The sequence below is a fragment of the Schistocerca gregaria genome, chromosome 2 (genome assembly GCF_023897955.1).
Source record: "Schistocerca gregaria isolate iqSchGreg1 chromosome 2, iqSchGreg1.2, whole genome shotgun sequence".
NCBI lineage: Eukaryota > Metazoa > Arthropoda > Insecta > Orthoptera > Acrididae > Schistocerca > Schistocerca gregaria.
In genome coordinates this window covers 317,302,209-317,320,054 of record NC_064921.1, presented here as the reverse complement: position 1 = coordinate 317,320,054, position 17,846 = coordinate 317,302,209, and the positions used below count along the sequence as shown (strand labels likewise).

General features: G+C 38.1%; 1 protein-coding gene across 5 annotated transcripts in view; it reads right to left on the bottom strand.

Annotated features, from left to right (window-relative positions):
• Nucleotides 1–11,739: 11,739 nt before the first annotated feature.
• Nucleotides 11,740–17,846, bottom strand: part of LOC126336949 (barrier-to-autointegration factor-like) — a 74,196-nt gene continuing 68,089 nt past the window's right edge. For 4 of the 5 annotated variants that reach the window (XM_050001149.1, XM_050001150.1, XM_050001151.1 and 1 more), the window contains exon 3: nt 11,740–13,487. In XM_050001149.1, coding sequence (XP_049857106.1) covers nt 13,341–13,487 — 147 coding nt within the window. In that variant the 3' untranslated portion in view covers nt 11,740–13,340. Of the gene's footprint in view, nt 13,488–14,701; nt 14,828–17,846 lie in introns of those variants that run through there. The other variant, XR_007565022.1, reaches the window with a different exon arrangement.

Sequence of the window (17,846 nt, the reverse complement as noted above, 5' to 3'; positions counted from 1 at the left end):
AAAAATTGCAGTAACAAGTGATAGAGTTGCAGATAAGCTTGTGAAAACTGATAGGAATTGAGCATCCTACTTCCACATTAATTTAGAGTTGTTATGCGAGACGATAATATCCCACCTTTTCCATTTATTAATCTCAGCACATCTGCTTACTTTTTAGAGCCTTGCCATATATGAGGATAAATTGGCATACCAAGCTGTACCTTTGGAGTTTACTTTATGTTTGTACTCACATTCACCTCCCTCCTTCATATACGGTCACAATATCATGGCCAAGCACCAAGGAGTAGAAAGATAACACAAACATGGACCATACTTGAAGACATCAAAGATTACAAGGTCAAAATATAAAACACATGTACAAAAAATACTACATGTTTTACATAAGCTACAGTATAGTAGTATTTTATGTATGTATGTTTTACATTTTGACCATGTAATCATTCATGTTGTCAAGTGTGTTCCATGTCTATGTTATCTTTGTACTACATTGTGCTTGACTTTGACACTGTGATAGTACGTGATTCTGTGGCTAACTATCCTGAGACAGTTTAATGTCTTCATTTGTGGTGATTGGTGCCTACACTTCACACAATTATTGTGTTCAAAATTGTTCTGCTTGACTTTAATTGTGCTCCTTGAATTTCAGTAAATGTATAAAATGCAATGTTGGTTTTATAATTGCACATTTGATGTAGAAATCTTCTTATGAATGTTGTTATCACAACTGGGTCACTGCATTTACTACAATTTTTGTTTTGTTTCTGTACAGTACTATGTGCATGGTCCTGGACTGAAACCGGTCGGTAAATAAATCAAATTAAAGTCAACATTTATTTTATACATTTCTTACAGTACATATATTGGACAAAGGTGTTTTAGCACATAAGCTGTCAGATCATGGGGGTCAAATTTTCCATGCAGTTTCTCGTGATTTGCAAGAGGAAACCTCTAACAACAGCACAGTGAGAACTCTGCCTCAAAGATCAAAATTGTCTTTACCAACCCATCACAAGTCAGTCACTATTCAGCTAAATGGCAGTATAAGCAAAAAGAATAAAATGAAATATCACTGATACAATACCTTCCATACTAATGTAGAACATACATGGGTTTATGAGTCACATGGAGGAAGTGAGGCTCTTTGGTCTATACCTTGACTCCAAGGGATTCATTTGAAATTGACTTATGCCTGCTACAAAGAGCCTGTCAATCATACTCATCATATGCTGACAAAAATGGATGTTGGAAGCAGATGTAGGGATACTGTATAGACTAAGCGAGTTGCTAGTGAATGTGGGTGGCTGTGATCTCTTCCATTATGTTATGAAGTGTCTGCAGTGTACTTGTGTCAAGTGATTGATTGTTTTAAGTACTTGTGTGTAGTGCTATTATGGAATAGAGTGAAACAAGGTGCCAGCATATAATTCTTCTTCAAACGAAATGCTCCCTCTCTGTAATACATTACTGTGTGGGAACTATAACATGAGACATGAAATACCCAGTTCTGATCAGTACCAGTTGGCAACAGCAGGAGACTAGACTTCATGCTGCGGCAAATCACAGATGTTTGTTACCAACCATGCAGCATACTGTTAACTGGTATTTATTGCATTGTCATCTGCTTTGACAATGAGCTATGCTGTTGCTTTCTGTGTTTTGATGCAATCTTTTCATTGTGATTTTTTCAAAAATGAGTGATGACATTGTTGACTCATTAAGAGAGTTGCCTTCTATTCCAGTTTGGAAAAGACTGCCAGTTATCAGATACTCGTGCAAGCTCAAAGCACAAGTTTGTGTTACCTGCCACTTGCAGTACATGGAGGAGGAGCTTTTTACCGTCACCCCACCCCTCCTCTCCCCACAGCAAATTCTACCCGCTCGCCCTACTCACCTCTAGAGATGCACAGTTACAGTTCGTGAGTAATACAGAGAAGTTGATATAGAGAAAAGCTGACTGTTTTCCTTTATTTTAGTCAAACTGGACTACTTGCCCATCTTCAACAGTCATGTGATTTATTATTTTGTCTTCATAAAATTTCAGCAGATATTTTTGAAGATTTTACTTTATCTTTTACATTGCCTGGCAAAAAAAGTGAAGCACTTAGAAATGGAGGAGGAATTAAATTTCAAAAAATCATAAAAGAAAGAATTGAACTGAAAACCTTAATATATAAAAACAGTTTGCTCACAACTGAAAGAAGTCTGACAGAAAATTTTTTAGACTAACTCAGCCTTCACCATATATGTGTGAAGGTGAAGTACTTGACAACATCATGAATCACAGTAAAATCAAAATAATATCGCAAAATGTCCAACATGTTACCAATAAAATTGAACAAATTGACGAATTTCTAAGTGTTAGTAACCCTCATATTTATCTTGTGAATTATCTAGGGTGCAAAACTGAAGCATTATGCAGCTTTAATTTAAGTAATTATAAAATTGTCAGTGTCTATTATAGGGAACAACATAAAGGTGGTGGTGCTGGTATTTATGTCAAAAATAATGTCCAGTGCGAAAAAATTGATTGGATAGATAAACTTGCATGTGAGATGGTCTTTGAAATAGCTGCCATAAGAATAAAGCTCAGATATAGCAGTTTAATAATAGCTATAATTTTTAACATTTTTATACAGTGACAGCAACTGATATTGTTTATATAAGAATATACAGCCTACAGTTGCAGGTTAACTTTATTGTTTATCTAGGTTTCAACATTAGTAATAACGTCTTCTTCAGAGACTACAAAAAGTTAATATTATAATGTGCTACCAAATTAGAGACCACAGGATGTCCAGGACATATTGTTACGCCATCAGAGTTCTGTCAATCACTACCAGCTATGATATGAATAGCTCCTCACACCAAACACCAGAAGTAACACTGCTGTACCTCTCAAAAACACTGGAAGAATGGGATCTCTTCTTAGGTATTTGCCATGCTTCCTGACAATCATCATCTGGGGTAGTGCACAACTGATATTCCTCACTGGACACAATGTGATGCCATTTATCAGCAATGTTGCTAAATATTGTGGGGAGTCCTTTACTTGTTATTGGATAGCAGGGATTTGTAGTATTACAGTGTGCTTGCTGCACAATATGGTGATCATACCTTGTGGAGGGCACACAGGGTCAACTGGAACCTTGACGACTATGCTTGCCCTCACATTGCCATGCAATCCAGCATCAAGCCAGTGTCACATCTGAATGCCCCACAGATCTGCGTACGGCACAATTCAATTGGACAGCCAAATGGAGACGCACAATTATGTCACTTTCAAACTCCGCCAAGTGGCGAGAATATTTCAACACATGAGTATACAGCATCTACGTGTCCTTCATAGCAATCACTCAACATATGACACTGTTTACATCAGTTATATACCCTACCAGTCCTGGTAACAACACTAATGCACTCTGGTGGCCATTCCGCCCATCACAGAGAATTGAAACAGTAATCATTTACATACAGGCCAAGGACATTGGTACAAAGTCTACCACTAACGTGAACCAGCACTAACATGAACCAGTTACCTTTAGATCAAGTACCACCATACAAATGTCCATTAGCGACCTTGACTACAAAGTTAGTATTTACAGCCCCAGCAAACACAAAAAGACCTCAGTAGGGAGTGAAGTGCAGGAGCTGTGGCCATATCTACATCTACATCTACATGATTACTCTGCAATTCACATTTAAGTGCTTGGCAGAGGGTTCATCGAACCACAACCATACTATCTCTCTACCATTCCACTCCCGAACAGTGCACAGGAAAAACGAACACCTAAACCTTTCTGTTCGAGCTCTGATTTCTCTTATTTTATTTTGATGATCATTCCTACCAAAGTAGATTGGGCTCAACAAAATATTTTCAGATTCAGAAGAGAAAGTTGGTGACTTAAATTTCGTAAATAGATCTTGTCGCGACGAAAAACGTCTTTGCTTCAATGACTTCCATCCCAACTCTCGTATCATATCTGCCACACTCTCTCTCCTATTACGTGATAATACAAAACGAGCTGCCCTTTTTTGCACCCTTTTGATATCCTCCATCAATCCCACCTGGTAAGGATCCCACACCGCGCAGCAATATTCTAACACAGGACGAACAAGTGTAGCATAAGCTGTCTCTTTAGTGGACTTGTTGCATTTTCTAAGTGTCCTGCCAGTGAAATGCAACCTTTGGCTCGCCTTCCCCACAATATTACCTATGTGGTCTTTCCAACTGAAGTTGTTTGTAATTTTAACACCCAGCCACTTAGTTGAATTGGCAGCCTTGAGAATTGTACTATTTATCGAGTAATCAAATTCCAACGGATTTCTTATGGAACTCGTGTGGATCACCTCACATTTTTCGTTATTTAGCGTCAACTGCCACTTGCCACACCATACAGCAATCTTTACTTAATCGCTTTGCAACTGATACTGGTCTTCGGATGACCTTACTAGACGGTAAATTATAGCATCATCTGCGAACAACCTAAGAGAACTGCTCAGACGGTCACCCAGGTCATTTATATAGATCAGGAACAGCAGAGGTCCCAGGACACTTCCCTGGGGAACACCTGATATCACTTCAGTTTTACTCGATGATTTGCCGTCTATTACTATGAACTGCGACCTTCCTGATGGGAAATCACGAATCCAGTCGCACAACTGCGACGATACCCCATAGGCCTGCAGCTTGGTTAGAAGTCACTTGTGAGGAACAGTGTCAAAAGCTTTCTGGAAATATAGAAATACAGAATCAACTTGAGATCCCCTGTCAATAGCAGCCATTACTTCATGCGAATAAAGAACTAGCTGCATTGCACAAGAACGATGTTTTCTGAAACCATGCTGATTACGTATCAATAGATCATTCCCTTCGAGGTGATTCATAATGTTTGAATACAGTATATACTCCAAAACCCTACTGCAAACCGACGTAAATGATATAGGTCTGTAGTTCGATGGATTACTCCTACTACCCTTCTTAAACACTGGTGCGACCTCCGCAATTTTCCAATCTGTAGGTACAGATCTATCGGTGAGCGAGTGGTTGTATATGATTGCTAACTAGGGAGCTATTGTACCAGCGCAATCTGAAAGGAACCTTCTTGGTATACATTCTGGACCTGAAGACTTGCCCGTATCATGCGATTTGAGTTGCTTCGCAATCCCTAAGGTATCTACTTCTAAGAAACTCATGCTAGCAGCTGTTCGTGTTTCAATTTCTGGAATATTCCATTCGTCTTCCCTAGTGAAGGAATTTTGGATAACTGCGTTCAATAACTCCGCTTTAGTGGCACAGTCGTCAGTAACAGTACCATCGGCACTGCGCAGCAAAGGTATTGACTGCATCTTGCCGCTTGTGTACTTTACATACAACCAGAATTTCTTCATATTTTCTACCAAATTTCGAGACAATGTTTCATTGTGGAACCTATTAAAGGCATCTTGCATTGAAGTGCGTGCCAAATTTCGCACATCTGTAAATTTTAGCCAATCGACTAGGGCTAATATCATTCTTAACATTTTCTCTCCAACACAATATTGATATCAGTTACTGTTACCATTTAGGGTGTGCCACACATGCACAATGTTTGCACTTTTAACTGACACTACATGAAGTTATCTCTGACTTGCTCAGTGTGCTCCCCAGTCCTTTCTGGGGATGTCAAGGCACCAAATGTGCTGTGGAGCTCCATCACAAGATGCCTTCAGTGTCAAACTGTTGAGAAACTCATACAGCTGAAAGAAATATTGTCTGCATCATGTGACATACTAATGAAAATACAATTTGCAGTAGCCCTCAATCGAGTTCCAAAGGAAATCCCCCTTGATCTTCTTAATTATCTTAGAAGAAACGCTGCAATTTCTTGACTTTTTGAAGGAAGTTATTCAAACCTGGGAAGAATAACAAATTCTGTAGCACTGTTGTCACAGCCAGCATGGGACAGTCAGCCTAGAACACAGGCAATTGCTTCATGGCTTTCAGTGTGAGTTCAAGAGACACTACTCCACTATTGTCAACTTGACTCTGCTGGAGGCAACAACACAACATGCTTAGCCGAGCAGATATCATGTAACAGGTACTCTCTACAATACTATATGAAGATAAAAAAACCATTCATTATATGTTTGGATTACTGGAGATATCTTCCACTTTCAGGATCATTTCTCTAGTTGACAACTTTATATTGGACTGTTCCATACAAGATAACTGTATCCCTCATTTTAAGTGTGCTCTTTCCAGTAGATATAAGTGGGATAATGTTCACAGTAAAGAACCCTATTCAGTCCTCATTCATGAAGATGCCCAAGCAACCACAAAGCAGTTGTAATTGACAATTAAAATGGTGGAAGCGTGTGCAGAAAATTTTAGTCCTAAATGTTCTGCTGCTACATGTGTGTGTTGTTCTAAACTGGTCACAACTTGAATGTTTGTTATCTTCCAAAAATTCAAAGGAGGAACACCATTTTAAATTTTAAAGAATTGTTTCTGGACCTCATTTTCAATAATAAGTTTTCATGATTACCACGACTGAAGGATCTGTAAGCATAGTCCCTCAAATTGTTCAGCATTTTGAAATGTATTGGGTAGAAGACATGAGAAGTTGACCAAACGTATTTTCTCCAGTTTTATGAGGTATCTAAGCATTTCCAGCTTCACTGCACTGTGTGTGTTCCCTCACCATAACATCTCAAAATTCCCCAATACACTCCATCATAAGGATATTAAGCTGGTCACAGGAGCATCCGGACCTGGCCTCATAACATTAGGTGGAAACTCCTAACAGTGAATCTGGCCCTTAAACTTATATCACTGCCACACAATGAAAAGTCAAGGTTAGAATATTAACAATGTTACAAAAAGGATAAATTAAACAATTTAACTGGATAGATAAAAAATCTATTCACCAAGCAGCGGCAGAACACACACTTCAAAGACACTTGTAATTTGCAAACTTTCAGAACCAGTGCCTCCTTCAGGCAGAAAGGTGGAAGGGGAAGCAAGAGAGGTGAAGGAAAAGGACTAGAGAGGCCTAGGAAAAGTGGTGGATTTCAGGAAAGTCACCCAGAACTGCAGGTCAGGGGAGACTTACCGCAAGGGATGAGAAGGAAAGACTGATTGTAGGGGACTGTGTCGAATGCGATTTGAAAACCTGAGAGAAAGGACAGGATAATAAGCAGATAGAGATTACTGCTTAAACATCATGCATGAGTAAATAAGAATGATAAGCTAAGTGCACTGTATGTAACAGAGGTGTGAGGGAGCGGTGAAAAGGAATTAGTACTTCTTATAAGTTACTCACAGATTTCATGCCACAGGTGAACTGAAGTTTGTTGAAAAATTATGTATTTGGTATGTAAACATCCTCACTGTCAGCACCATTTTTCTTCAAGGCAACAGTGGCATGTCTTTCTCGACAGTACTGTGAACATAGGGTTCCTTTTTTTTTTTTTTTTTTTTTTTTTTTTAAACTTCCCTCACTATTATCTGCGTGGCTTACGCTCTTTTATGTGTGGTGTATTTTGTTTAAAATTTGCTTGGGTAGGACAGAGTTTCTGAAGGAAATTGGCTGTGTTTATTTGCAAACAAAAGATCCCAACACATCGTTGCTAGCCTGTTTAGAGGAACTTCAGAAAACGTATATCTGGACACCCAAACTGAAATTCAAACTCTGTTCCTTCTGAATATCCATTGTATCACCTTATTCTGTTTATTGCTAAGAAGATGGGCTAATATGTCTATATGAAATTTTAATCTTGATTTATATAGACCTCTGTATCCTTGGCATACGACCAAGGAACATGTGATAAATTGACATGTAAAAAGAAAAATAAATATTAAGATCTTCAGCTGTAAAGTCCTGAAATTAAAATAATGATGACAGGTGAACATTCAGTGTAAGTATTTACTTCATTTTACCATACTCAATAATCAAAAATGAACAGAAGGGTAACAGCTGTAGTCTAACAAGACAAATTTTGTTCTTTTATGTAAAATCTATCCACCCCTGCAGTGCTTCCTTTGAACCTCAGGCCCCTCACAAGGACTAACATCTCAATCTATAGAACTTCTTACCCCACTCAAACCATGCAGCCCCATCTTTTATCTTCTTCCTAAGATCCGCAAACCCAATCATCCTGGCCATCATATAGTTGCTGGCTTCAAAGCACCCACTGAATGTATATCTGCCTTAGTTGCTCAACACCTACAACCCATAGTACAAAGACTCCTCTCCTATATCAAAGATACTAACCATTTCCTTGATTGTCTGAAATCCGTGCCCGTCCCACTCCCACCACACACCTTGCTTGTCACCATTGATGCTACCTTCCTCTATACCAACATCTACCATGTACTTGGTCTGCCTGCTGCTGAACATTTCCTCAGTCAGTGCCCAGCTGATTCCAAACTTATGAAATCCTTCCTACTCATCTTAATCAGCTTTATACTTACCAACAACTACTTCCCCTTTGAGGGGCAGACATACAAACAGATCAGTGGTATGGCCATGGGAACGGGTATGGCTCCTTCCTATGCCAACCTTTTCATGGGTTGCTTGGAGGATGCTTTCATGGGATCCATAAGTCTTCAGTTCCTGGTTTGGTTTAGATACATTGATGACATCTTTACCATAAAGACTCATGGTTAGGCTGACCTATGAAAATATCTGGAATCGCTGAATACCTTCTCCCAATTAAATTTCACATGGTCCTTTTCCGCATCCCATGCCACTTTCTTTGATGTCGATCTCATCCTCATTGAAGGCCAGCTACACTCATCCATCCACATTAAACCTACCAATGAACAACAGTACTTACTTTTTGACACTTGGACAATTGCCATCCTTTCCATGTCAAACATTCCCTCCTATATAGCCTTGGCATCAGAGGTAAACGTTTTTGTTCAGATGCAGACTCTTTGCAGCAATACAACACTATTATCACCTCAGTCTTCAGTGCACATAATTACCCCACCAGCCTAGTTAAAAAGCAGATTTCCCAGGCTATTACGTCCAATCCTGGTACTGCTGATCCCTTAAATAAACAACTTCAGAACACATCACTTGTGACTCAGTATTATCCTGGCATGGAAAGTGTTAATCAGCTACTTTGACAGGGCCACGGCTTCCTAAAATGATAGCCTGAAATTAGATCTATTCTATCTGAAATTCTGCCCACAACACATAAAATAGTTTTCTGTTGCCTTCCCAGTGTCCACAATTTTCTGGTCAAACTCTATGCTCCTTCTGCACCCATCTCCCTACCCTATGGCTCCTACCCCTGTGACTGACCCCACTGCAAGACTTGCCCTATGCACCCCCCTACCACCATCTATAGAAGCCCTGTAACTGGCAAAACATAAACTGTCAAAGGGAGAGCAACCTGTGAAATGACACATTGGTATGCCTACCACCAAATCATCAATTAGGATGAATGGACATAGGCATATGGTGCAGACTGGCAACTCACAATATACTGTTGCAGAGCATGCTCCACATGACATTCATAACCTCGACAACTGTTTCACCACACATGCCATCTGTATTCTTCCTCAAACACCAGTAACTCAGAACACCGCAGGTGGGAACAAGCACTACAACATGTCCTTGGTTCTCGTCACCTACCTGGCTTTAATTTATGGTATGTTACTGGGGCTTGTCTTTTTTCTCAAAGTTTGAGGCTTTGGCCTTTACTGGCCACTACTTTGTCCCATCTTTCGGGCAGCATATGAATCCTGTGTGGAAGAACTGGATGTCTTTCGAGAAGATCCATGCAGCGATCCAATTTTGCAATTGTTCGAATGACAGGAAGCACTGGGCAGCCAGGTCATGTGCCATTGAACTAAAAAGTTGGTAGTCAAAGGGAACAATGTCTGGAGAATATGGCGGGTGGGATAGGACTTCCTATTTCAATGTTTCAAGGTGTGTTTTGGCGCGTTTTACGACATGGGGATGAGCACTGTCATGCAGCAAAATCACCTTTTTTGTGTCTTGTCTTTCAGTGATCAGCTCAAACAAATCAATTGCTTTTGATAAAGAACTCCTGTGGTTGTTCCCTTTGGTTGCAGTAGCATTGAAAGCTTTCTCTACTTCACAATTGTGCTGGTCTTCATTGTCAAAATCACCATTCTTAAAGCATGGAAACTATTTTCTGCAGAGTTCTGTCACTAACAGGCGTACCGTCATAGGTATTACCCAGCTTTTTATGAGCCTCAGCTGCAGATTTCTTCATATCAAAGCATAAAATTAAAACCTTCTACAGATGATGAGAATTGGGCTTGTAAGTTGACATATTCAGCCAAGACTAACTTTGAGATGCAATCAAAAATCGATTAATATTTTGATGGCATTATGGTCTCAAATGCCTAAGCTTACTGTATGACACGACCTACGACTTTCGCCGCTACTTTCCACTAATGCTGTCTACTGCAAAACAGCGGAAGCAAAGTTGTAGACCTAATAATTTCTTGTGTCTCAGCATTTCTTCACAGTAGCCACTCTTTGTTTCACTCTGTTTTAGTTTCCTACATCTTTAAATGTTCTGAAATGTGGAACCAATGGTCAGAAATTAATATTTCAGGTATTATAACACATTGGGTGAGTACTTGATATGAGGCAGGTCTTTGTTAACAGTTTATGTTTTGTAACATGTGCCTATCTCATCATCATTGGTGGCATCACCTTGTAAAACAAAACACAAGCAACTGTGATGTGTCCATGGTATGGTTTACAACTGTTTGCAATTTCACACTTGTTTTCAGATGTAGAGTGCTACTTGCAAAAGGCTCTTGCAAAGATGCACTTGACATATGGTGCCACAGGACGCAGTCCCTGGAAAGCCAAATGAATATACAGAGAAAAATTTTGCAACAGCCATATTCCTAACTGGAAGAAATTTACCACCATAGATAGAAACATTAAAAATTGGATCACCCAAATCACAGAGACTTATCCAAGGTTCTCTACAAATAATTTTGTAATGATGGATCATGTGAGAGAAGATTTCATCACTAAGCATCTGACATTGTAACTGTGAAATGCACACTTCGTAGAATATGGTGTGGAGGGTGTATGTACAGAAGGAATTACTACCGTATCATAAACAACATGTGCAAGCAATGGGGTCAAATCATTTTGAACCCAGCATTCATTTCTGAGAATAGAAACATCTTTTGTTTACAAGGAGACAGCTACTCAGTATTTTGTGAAGTTTCTGTAGGCAGCAAGCCACAGATATGTTCCCAAATGTCAAAAATCTAGTCTGTCAGTTGGAAAATCCATAGCTGGTGTTTTGGGATTCACCTATACTGATATTTACCCAAAAACTTAGGAAAATATTGCAAATCCATATTATGTCTCATTGCTAATTTACAACAAAATTATTATTAATTTTCTCTATGTAATAACAATAAGGCTTCTCTCACTGGAATAATGTAGTTGCTCTCATATATTTGCAATTATGATAGCCAAAATATTCAAATAGTCCATCTCATAAACTTTATTCTCTACATCTGAATTCTATTCACAAACTTCAACAAATGCTACAGCAAATAACATGCTAGGTATAAGAAGAGAAAACTGAAATAAAATTATTTTGCAAGTGGTGGGCAATCATATCAAGTCTAAAAATCATGATCAGTTGTACACAAAATGTAGTGCACTAAAAGAAAACTCTGTGCTGAGAAATAAAGTAGAAAAAATATTTTTCATTTTAAAGGTCTTGATTTCTTAATCACTGCAATTCACACATAACAGCAAGGGTTTATTATTTAGTGTCAATACACAGTAGTGCAACATTTACATTCTACATTGTGAAATCACATAAGTATTAACATGAGTGTTTGTAGAGTTCTGATATTCAATATCCTTAATATGCATCAAAATTACATACAGAAAAATAAACAAATGGAACATTTAATGGTTTAGTTTCATTGGAAAAAAAATTTAACAAATTATACCTGAAAATAGCTATGTTTTAAATGATACTTTATTATGTTTATACAAATTAGATTGTTGTCCTTAAGAAAGAACATGTCTAGAATTAATCGTCTTATATCTGTATAAGACATCACAAGACCAAATATGAATATCTGAGATGTGTCCAAAAAGAAGACAACTTTTGAAATAGAGCATCAACTGGCAGAGGGAGCATGCTCCATCTACTGAGTACACCTAATGGCAGAGTTTAGAAAACAAACTCATCATGTGTGCGTGTGTGTGGCTTAAGTTTCTGAACATGACAGAAGATAGATCAGTGTAGATACTGGTCCTGCATGATCTACCACATCAACAGATAAAGACCATATCAAGAAAGTTCGTGCTGTGGTTTATGGAATTGTTGTTTAACTGCTCAGAAGCTGCTGACAAAGCGGGCACCAGCGAAGGATCAAGCCATAATTTTGCCTGAGAAACTTTCTAATCCATTGTGGCAATGAAAACTTTCTAAAGAACACCATAACAGGAGATGAGATGTGGGTTCATAGCTGTGTTTATGGTGCAGTTCTTACAGTGGGAGGGCACAAGAACTCTTTGCAGGGGAAAAAAAAAGAGTAGGTCAAAGATCAAGTGTTTTTTTTTTTTTTTACCATGAAGGCATTGTTCATCAGGAATTTGTACCACCTGGGGTAAAACTAGGAAGTTATCAGGGAATTTTTGCATGTTTCAGGGATTTTGTGGTATGATGAGACCTGAACTGTAGAATAACTGAACATGGATGTTGTATCATGACAATGTGCCAGCTCATGCGTTGCTCCATGTCTGCAGCCATCTGGCAAAATGTGAAGACTCACACTGTGTTGAAGCCACCCTTCTACAGGCCTAGCTTCCCAAATTTAAAACCAGCTTGAAAGGCTGTTGTTTCCAAACCACAGAGATCAGAACAATGTGATGAGAACTGTGCACCATCTCAGAAAGTGCATTCCACATGGCTTTCCAAAAATGGAAGAAATATTGGGAAGGGTGGAGAGTACTACTTTATGCAGAACAGTGCTTAAAATTAAATACGATGAGCAATAAAAACATTATAATAACATTCTGGTCTTTTTTAGAACACATCTCCAACAAATAAAATTTCCAAACACCAATCTACAAAAATCTATTATTCTAATCCCAGAGTAGTGATAATAGTTTCAAACTGAACAAAAAATGCCCGCACTTTATATAAAAAAAAACTGACTAACAAAAATCAATAACTCCAATAGGCAATAATATTCTGACGTTAACACATATTACAATCAGCTGCAAGAGCACCGAACCAAGATACAGAAAATATAGTAAAGCTATTTAATTTGTAAAACACATACATAGCTTGAAAGCTCTAATTTTTAGTTCCGTTCCAGCAGCTCACAAAAACTGATCACTCCAGTCTGAAAGACAACGGTAACAATCATTAGCCTGTTTCTCATTTGCACCAGCTGTTGTCTTCATCCAACCAACAAAATTCTCCTTATTCCTCCCAAGAACCAAGTACTGCCCCAATACAGAATTTGCCTAGAAAATAAAAAATTAATCACAATTTCTAAAACATATGTATTATTTGTATTTGGTACATCATTATTTTATCAATATACAATTCAGAAATCTTATGCCATTCTTTTACCAACTGTTTGGCTGAGGAAATGCATTACAGGTGGTTATGCAAATAAAATGATGATTTTTATGGAAATAAAATACCATAGTGGAGAATACCACGGCAGCACGGCTTGTGTTATTAATAGAAATAAAATACTATAGTGAAGATTACCAGGGCTGCACAGCTTGTGCCTATTTAATGACATCCAAGACGACAATCATGGTTCTCATTGAAACAACACCTCATTCTTCTTATGGTTTCACGAATTTAATTCATCTTTCACATGACATTAAAGCTCATTCAGGTTGCTTAATTAATGGTAGTATCATTTAGGTAGGACCTGTGTAGGTAATTTTACGTTTTCAACACCGAAATGTAATTTTTAATAACATCATGTCAAAGTACTCGTCTGTATTACACCCATCCACTGTTAGGAACATATATAATCAATTAATTTCACTCACAAACAATCAAATAATGAAAGAGACACCAAAAGTGCTGTTTTTATAATGTTTGAAACCTGTGACAACTCTGATTAACATACTGTCAGCTTACTATGCGACTGCTGATCATAACAAAGTGATTACTTGGACTAGTGTAATATTATTGAAATTCTTCTCACACCAAAAAATAACAAACATATATTTGAAACCAGAAACATGTTAGCAAGATGTGAGTTGGGATAGTTTCAGACCAATTATAAATAATGTAATCAGCATTGTTCATTTAAATGACAGGTATGTATTTCACCTTCTATCCTACTTCATGTATTTCAATTGTAACCACTGAATGATAACTTTTCTGTAATTTTGAACAATTTCTGTGATTGTAATTAACAAAATTACTATAGGTAACAATTTCTGATGGTCAGCAAACATATTCAAGACCCGCAAGAAATTGCTGAGAAAGCCAGTAGAGTGTAAGATTCCAGCAAGGACTCTCTGACATAATAAATAGTACACCTGATACAAAAACTGTCTTTATATAGTTATTGAGAATCATGCAGTTCCCCATCCATTTTCACTTAACAAACTTCTAGAAAACAGCACCTGCAGTGAAGCATCAAGATCAAGATAAGTTTGCATCATTAATTATTATTCACCAACGTAGGAAAAGACACATTGCTACTTACTGTAACAAAAGACATGTCAAGTTGTAGAAAGGCACAATTAAAAGACAGAGTTTGCAGTTGTGTGTGTATGAGATGTGCTTTCTTTGCGTGCGTGCGTGCGTGCGTGCGTGTGTGTGTGTGTGTGTGTGTGTGTGTGTGTGTATGAGCGCGCGCGTGCATCTTTTGATTGTGCCTGTCTGCAACTTGATGTGTCTTCTTTATAGTAAGTAGCAATCTGTCTTTTCCTACATTGTTGATATTCCTAACTGGAGTTTCCATTGTTTAATTGATTAATATTCCGAAGATACTGCGTTATACCCACCGAATTGAAAGAACTTTATTTTTCAGTGATCATTAACATTACAAAAAGACAATTAACTTTTAGTTTATTTTCTTTTTGGGACAATATTCTTTTATTCACAGTGTTACAGATACTCTGCATTGCCCAACAGAGATTCACACCAATATTATCATTGTCTGCTCCACAGCATACCAAATAGACCTTCAAGAATGAAACAGGGCCATTGGTCATAATGCTAGTCACGTAATGCTCTATGCTCAATTGGAGTTCTAGACCACTCTGCACAGAGAGGGGTTACCTACAGACAAATTAATTAAATTACACCAAGTAATGTTAGTAGTTAAAAAGAAGGAACTACAAAATGTAACATGGAAAAATCATTCAAAAAAAGAAGGATGGGAAGAATGAAAATTTAAAATATTCTACATAATGGATTAAAGCAGCAAGAACATGCAATACTTGAGATGACTATCTGCAGTATATGTCATAAAGGTGAAGATAGAATACTAATATTAGGAGAAGATGAAAGAACAGAAATATATTTAAGAGGTCCATTTAATGACTGTGTGAGTTCGACACCTGTTGTGTGCCATAAACGGAAGCAAATATTGGTGTGGAAGTAACCATTCAGCTGGTAGCAATGTACAGGTTCAATACAGCGACAGGACAATGAATTCAAACACCCGTTACGAAATGCTATCTACAACACCTTTCTGAAAAGGAAAGTTCATTGTACACAAAGTGGGTAAATGGTAAAGGCGCAATGTTGTTAGCAACCTCAAAAAGTTCTTGACTAATTCACTTCAATTTTTTACTCAATACTCTAACAAACATTCAGGACTTAGGCTACATATTATTTTTAAACATAATGTGCAGGTTTTCTGTTAAAATCAAACTGCGAGAAAGAAAATTCTGTGCCCTGAAAATGTATGGTTTAGTTTTCCTTCTTACAGTCGATCTTAATTACAACAGCAGGGCATTTAAATCATTAGACAAACTGTTTCCTTTGTGTGTATTCTCCTCCACATATATTCTTTCTCCTTACACACTCCCTTTGTCAGAAAAGTTCCAGGACAGGTTTCGTTTTCTATTTCTGAGTTTGCAACACTAAAAGGGAGCTGATGCTTTTCTGTTATCTGGTATTTGTGCATCCTTGAAATTACCTTGGCCAGGTTTCTGCACAAACTCACCAGGTAGCAGGGTTGTGCTTAGCAAAACACTGTTTGGATTCTTGGTGCATTAGTTCTGGTGACAACAGATGCTGATCGGAAGCAAAGAGTGAACGAACATTAAGTTCCACATTAAGCTCTAGCGAAACATGGACAATGATGAAGCAAGCATATGCAAGCATGGCTCTTACAAGAAGTTATGTTTTCAAGTGGCACAAAAGATTTCGTGAAGGCACAGATTCAGTGCAACATGATTCCAGACCTTCTAGGCACATAATTGATGCAAACATGGAGAGTGTATGGCAGTTATTGCAATAAGATTGTCATGTACCTGTGCCTGCAATATCCGAAGAAAGTAATTTGAATCATGATGTGTCAGAAGATTTTAGGCGAAGATTTAGGGAAGTGGAAACTTAATGCAGAACTCTTCCCTAACACACTAATAGATGTATAGAAAAAGGAAAGATGAAGAATGTCAGCTAACTACTGGATAGGGCCAGACATTATCGCACAGTTCTCTCAACGATTATTGCTGGGGATGAAAGTTGGTACTACTGGCATGGCTCTCACATGATGTGTCAAAGTGTTGAATGGTGGGGTCTTTGACTACCAGCCTCAAAAGAAGTCAAATGACAACCTTCAAGAACAAAGACAACACAAAATTGTTAAGGCTTTCGTGGCCACTTGTTGACAAGCTGCCTATTGGCTTCTGTCTCGGGTTCTTCGGCCGACGTTCATCTAATGATTTTTCTGACATTTCACTAGCACGAGTGGCTGGCATTGTCAAAGCTTCACCCTCCATTGCCCACGGGCTGGCGAAACGTCAGAAAAATCATTAGATGAACGTCGACCGAAGAACCCGAGACAGAAGCCAATAGGCAGTTTGTCAACAAAGACAATGTTAATTGCATTCCTTGATAGTAAAGGATTGGTTCACCATAAGTATGATCCTTGAGGTCAAACAGTGAACTGAATTCTTTACTTTGAAGTCTTGAAACATTTGAAACAAGCAATCTGACATTGCCAACCAGACTTGTGACATGCTCAGGACAGGTTCTGCTGCATGACTGTGCAACATTCCATACCACTTTAATCATTACTGAGTATGTGGCCAGACATTCCCTTATTGCCATCCCACATTCGCCATATTCACCCAACCTCACCTTGCGATCTTTTCTTGTTACCGCAAGTGAAAAAACGACAGAAAGAAAAGCTTCATCAATAGATTAGAGACATCCAATTCCCTGCTTGCTTCTAAGACTTCCAGAAATGTTGGAACTGTGTATAGACAGCCAAGGGGACTATTTTGATAGGAGCGAAGTACAGTTTTCTACTTTTTTTAAAAAACTTTACCGACAAAGGGAGTATAATGTTAAACAAAAATTTTATACACAACAATGTGCAGTTTTCTTTTCTTCCTTGTGGCTGCTTTTAACAGAAAACAGGAAAGCTGTACTTATGGTTTACAGTCTTATGATTAGAGCACTACTGCAGAATCTAAACCATCTGGAACTTTCTAACCCTACTCATTTCCGGATTAAAAATATTTGATATCTGTCATTGAAGATATTGTCTTAGAACCAGCAGCTGCAGAGGTCTCTCATACCCCAGTATACACCAGTGATCCAACCGATTTAGCCACTCATTTCAAGCAACCTTAATTCCCAATCAGGAGTTTGTTTGCAATAATAATAAA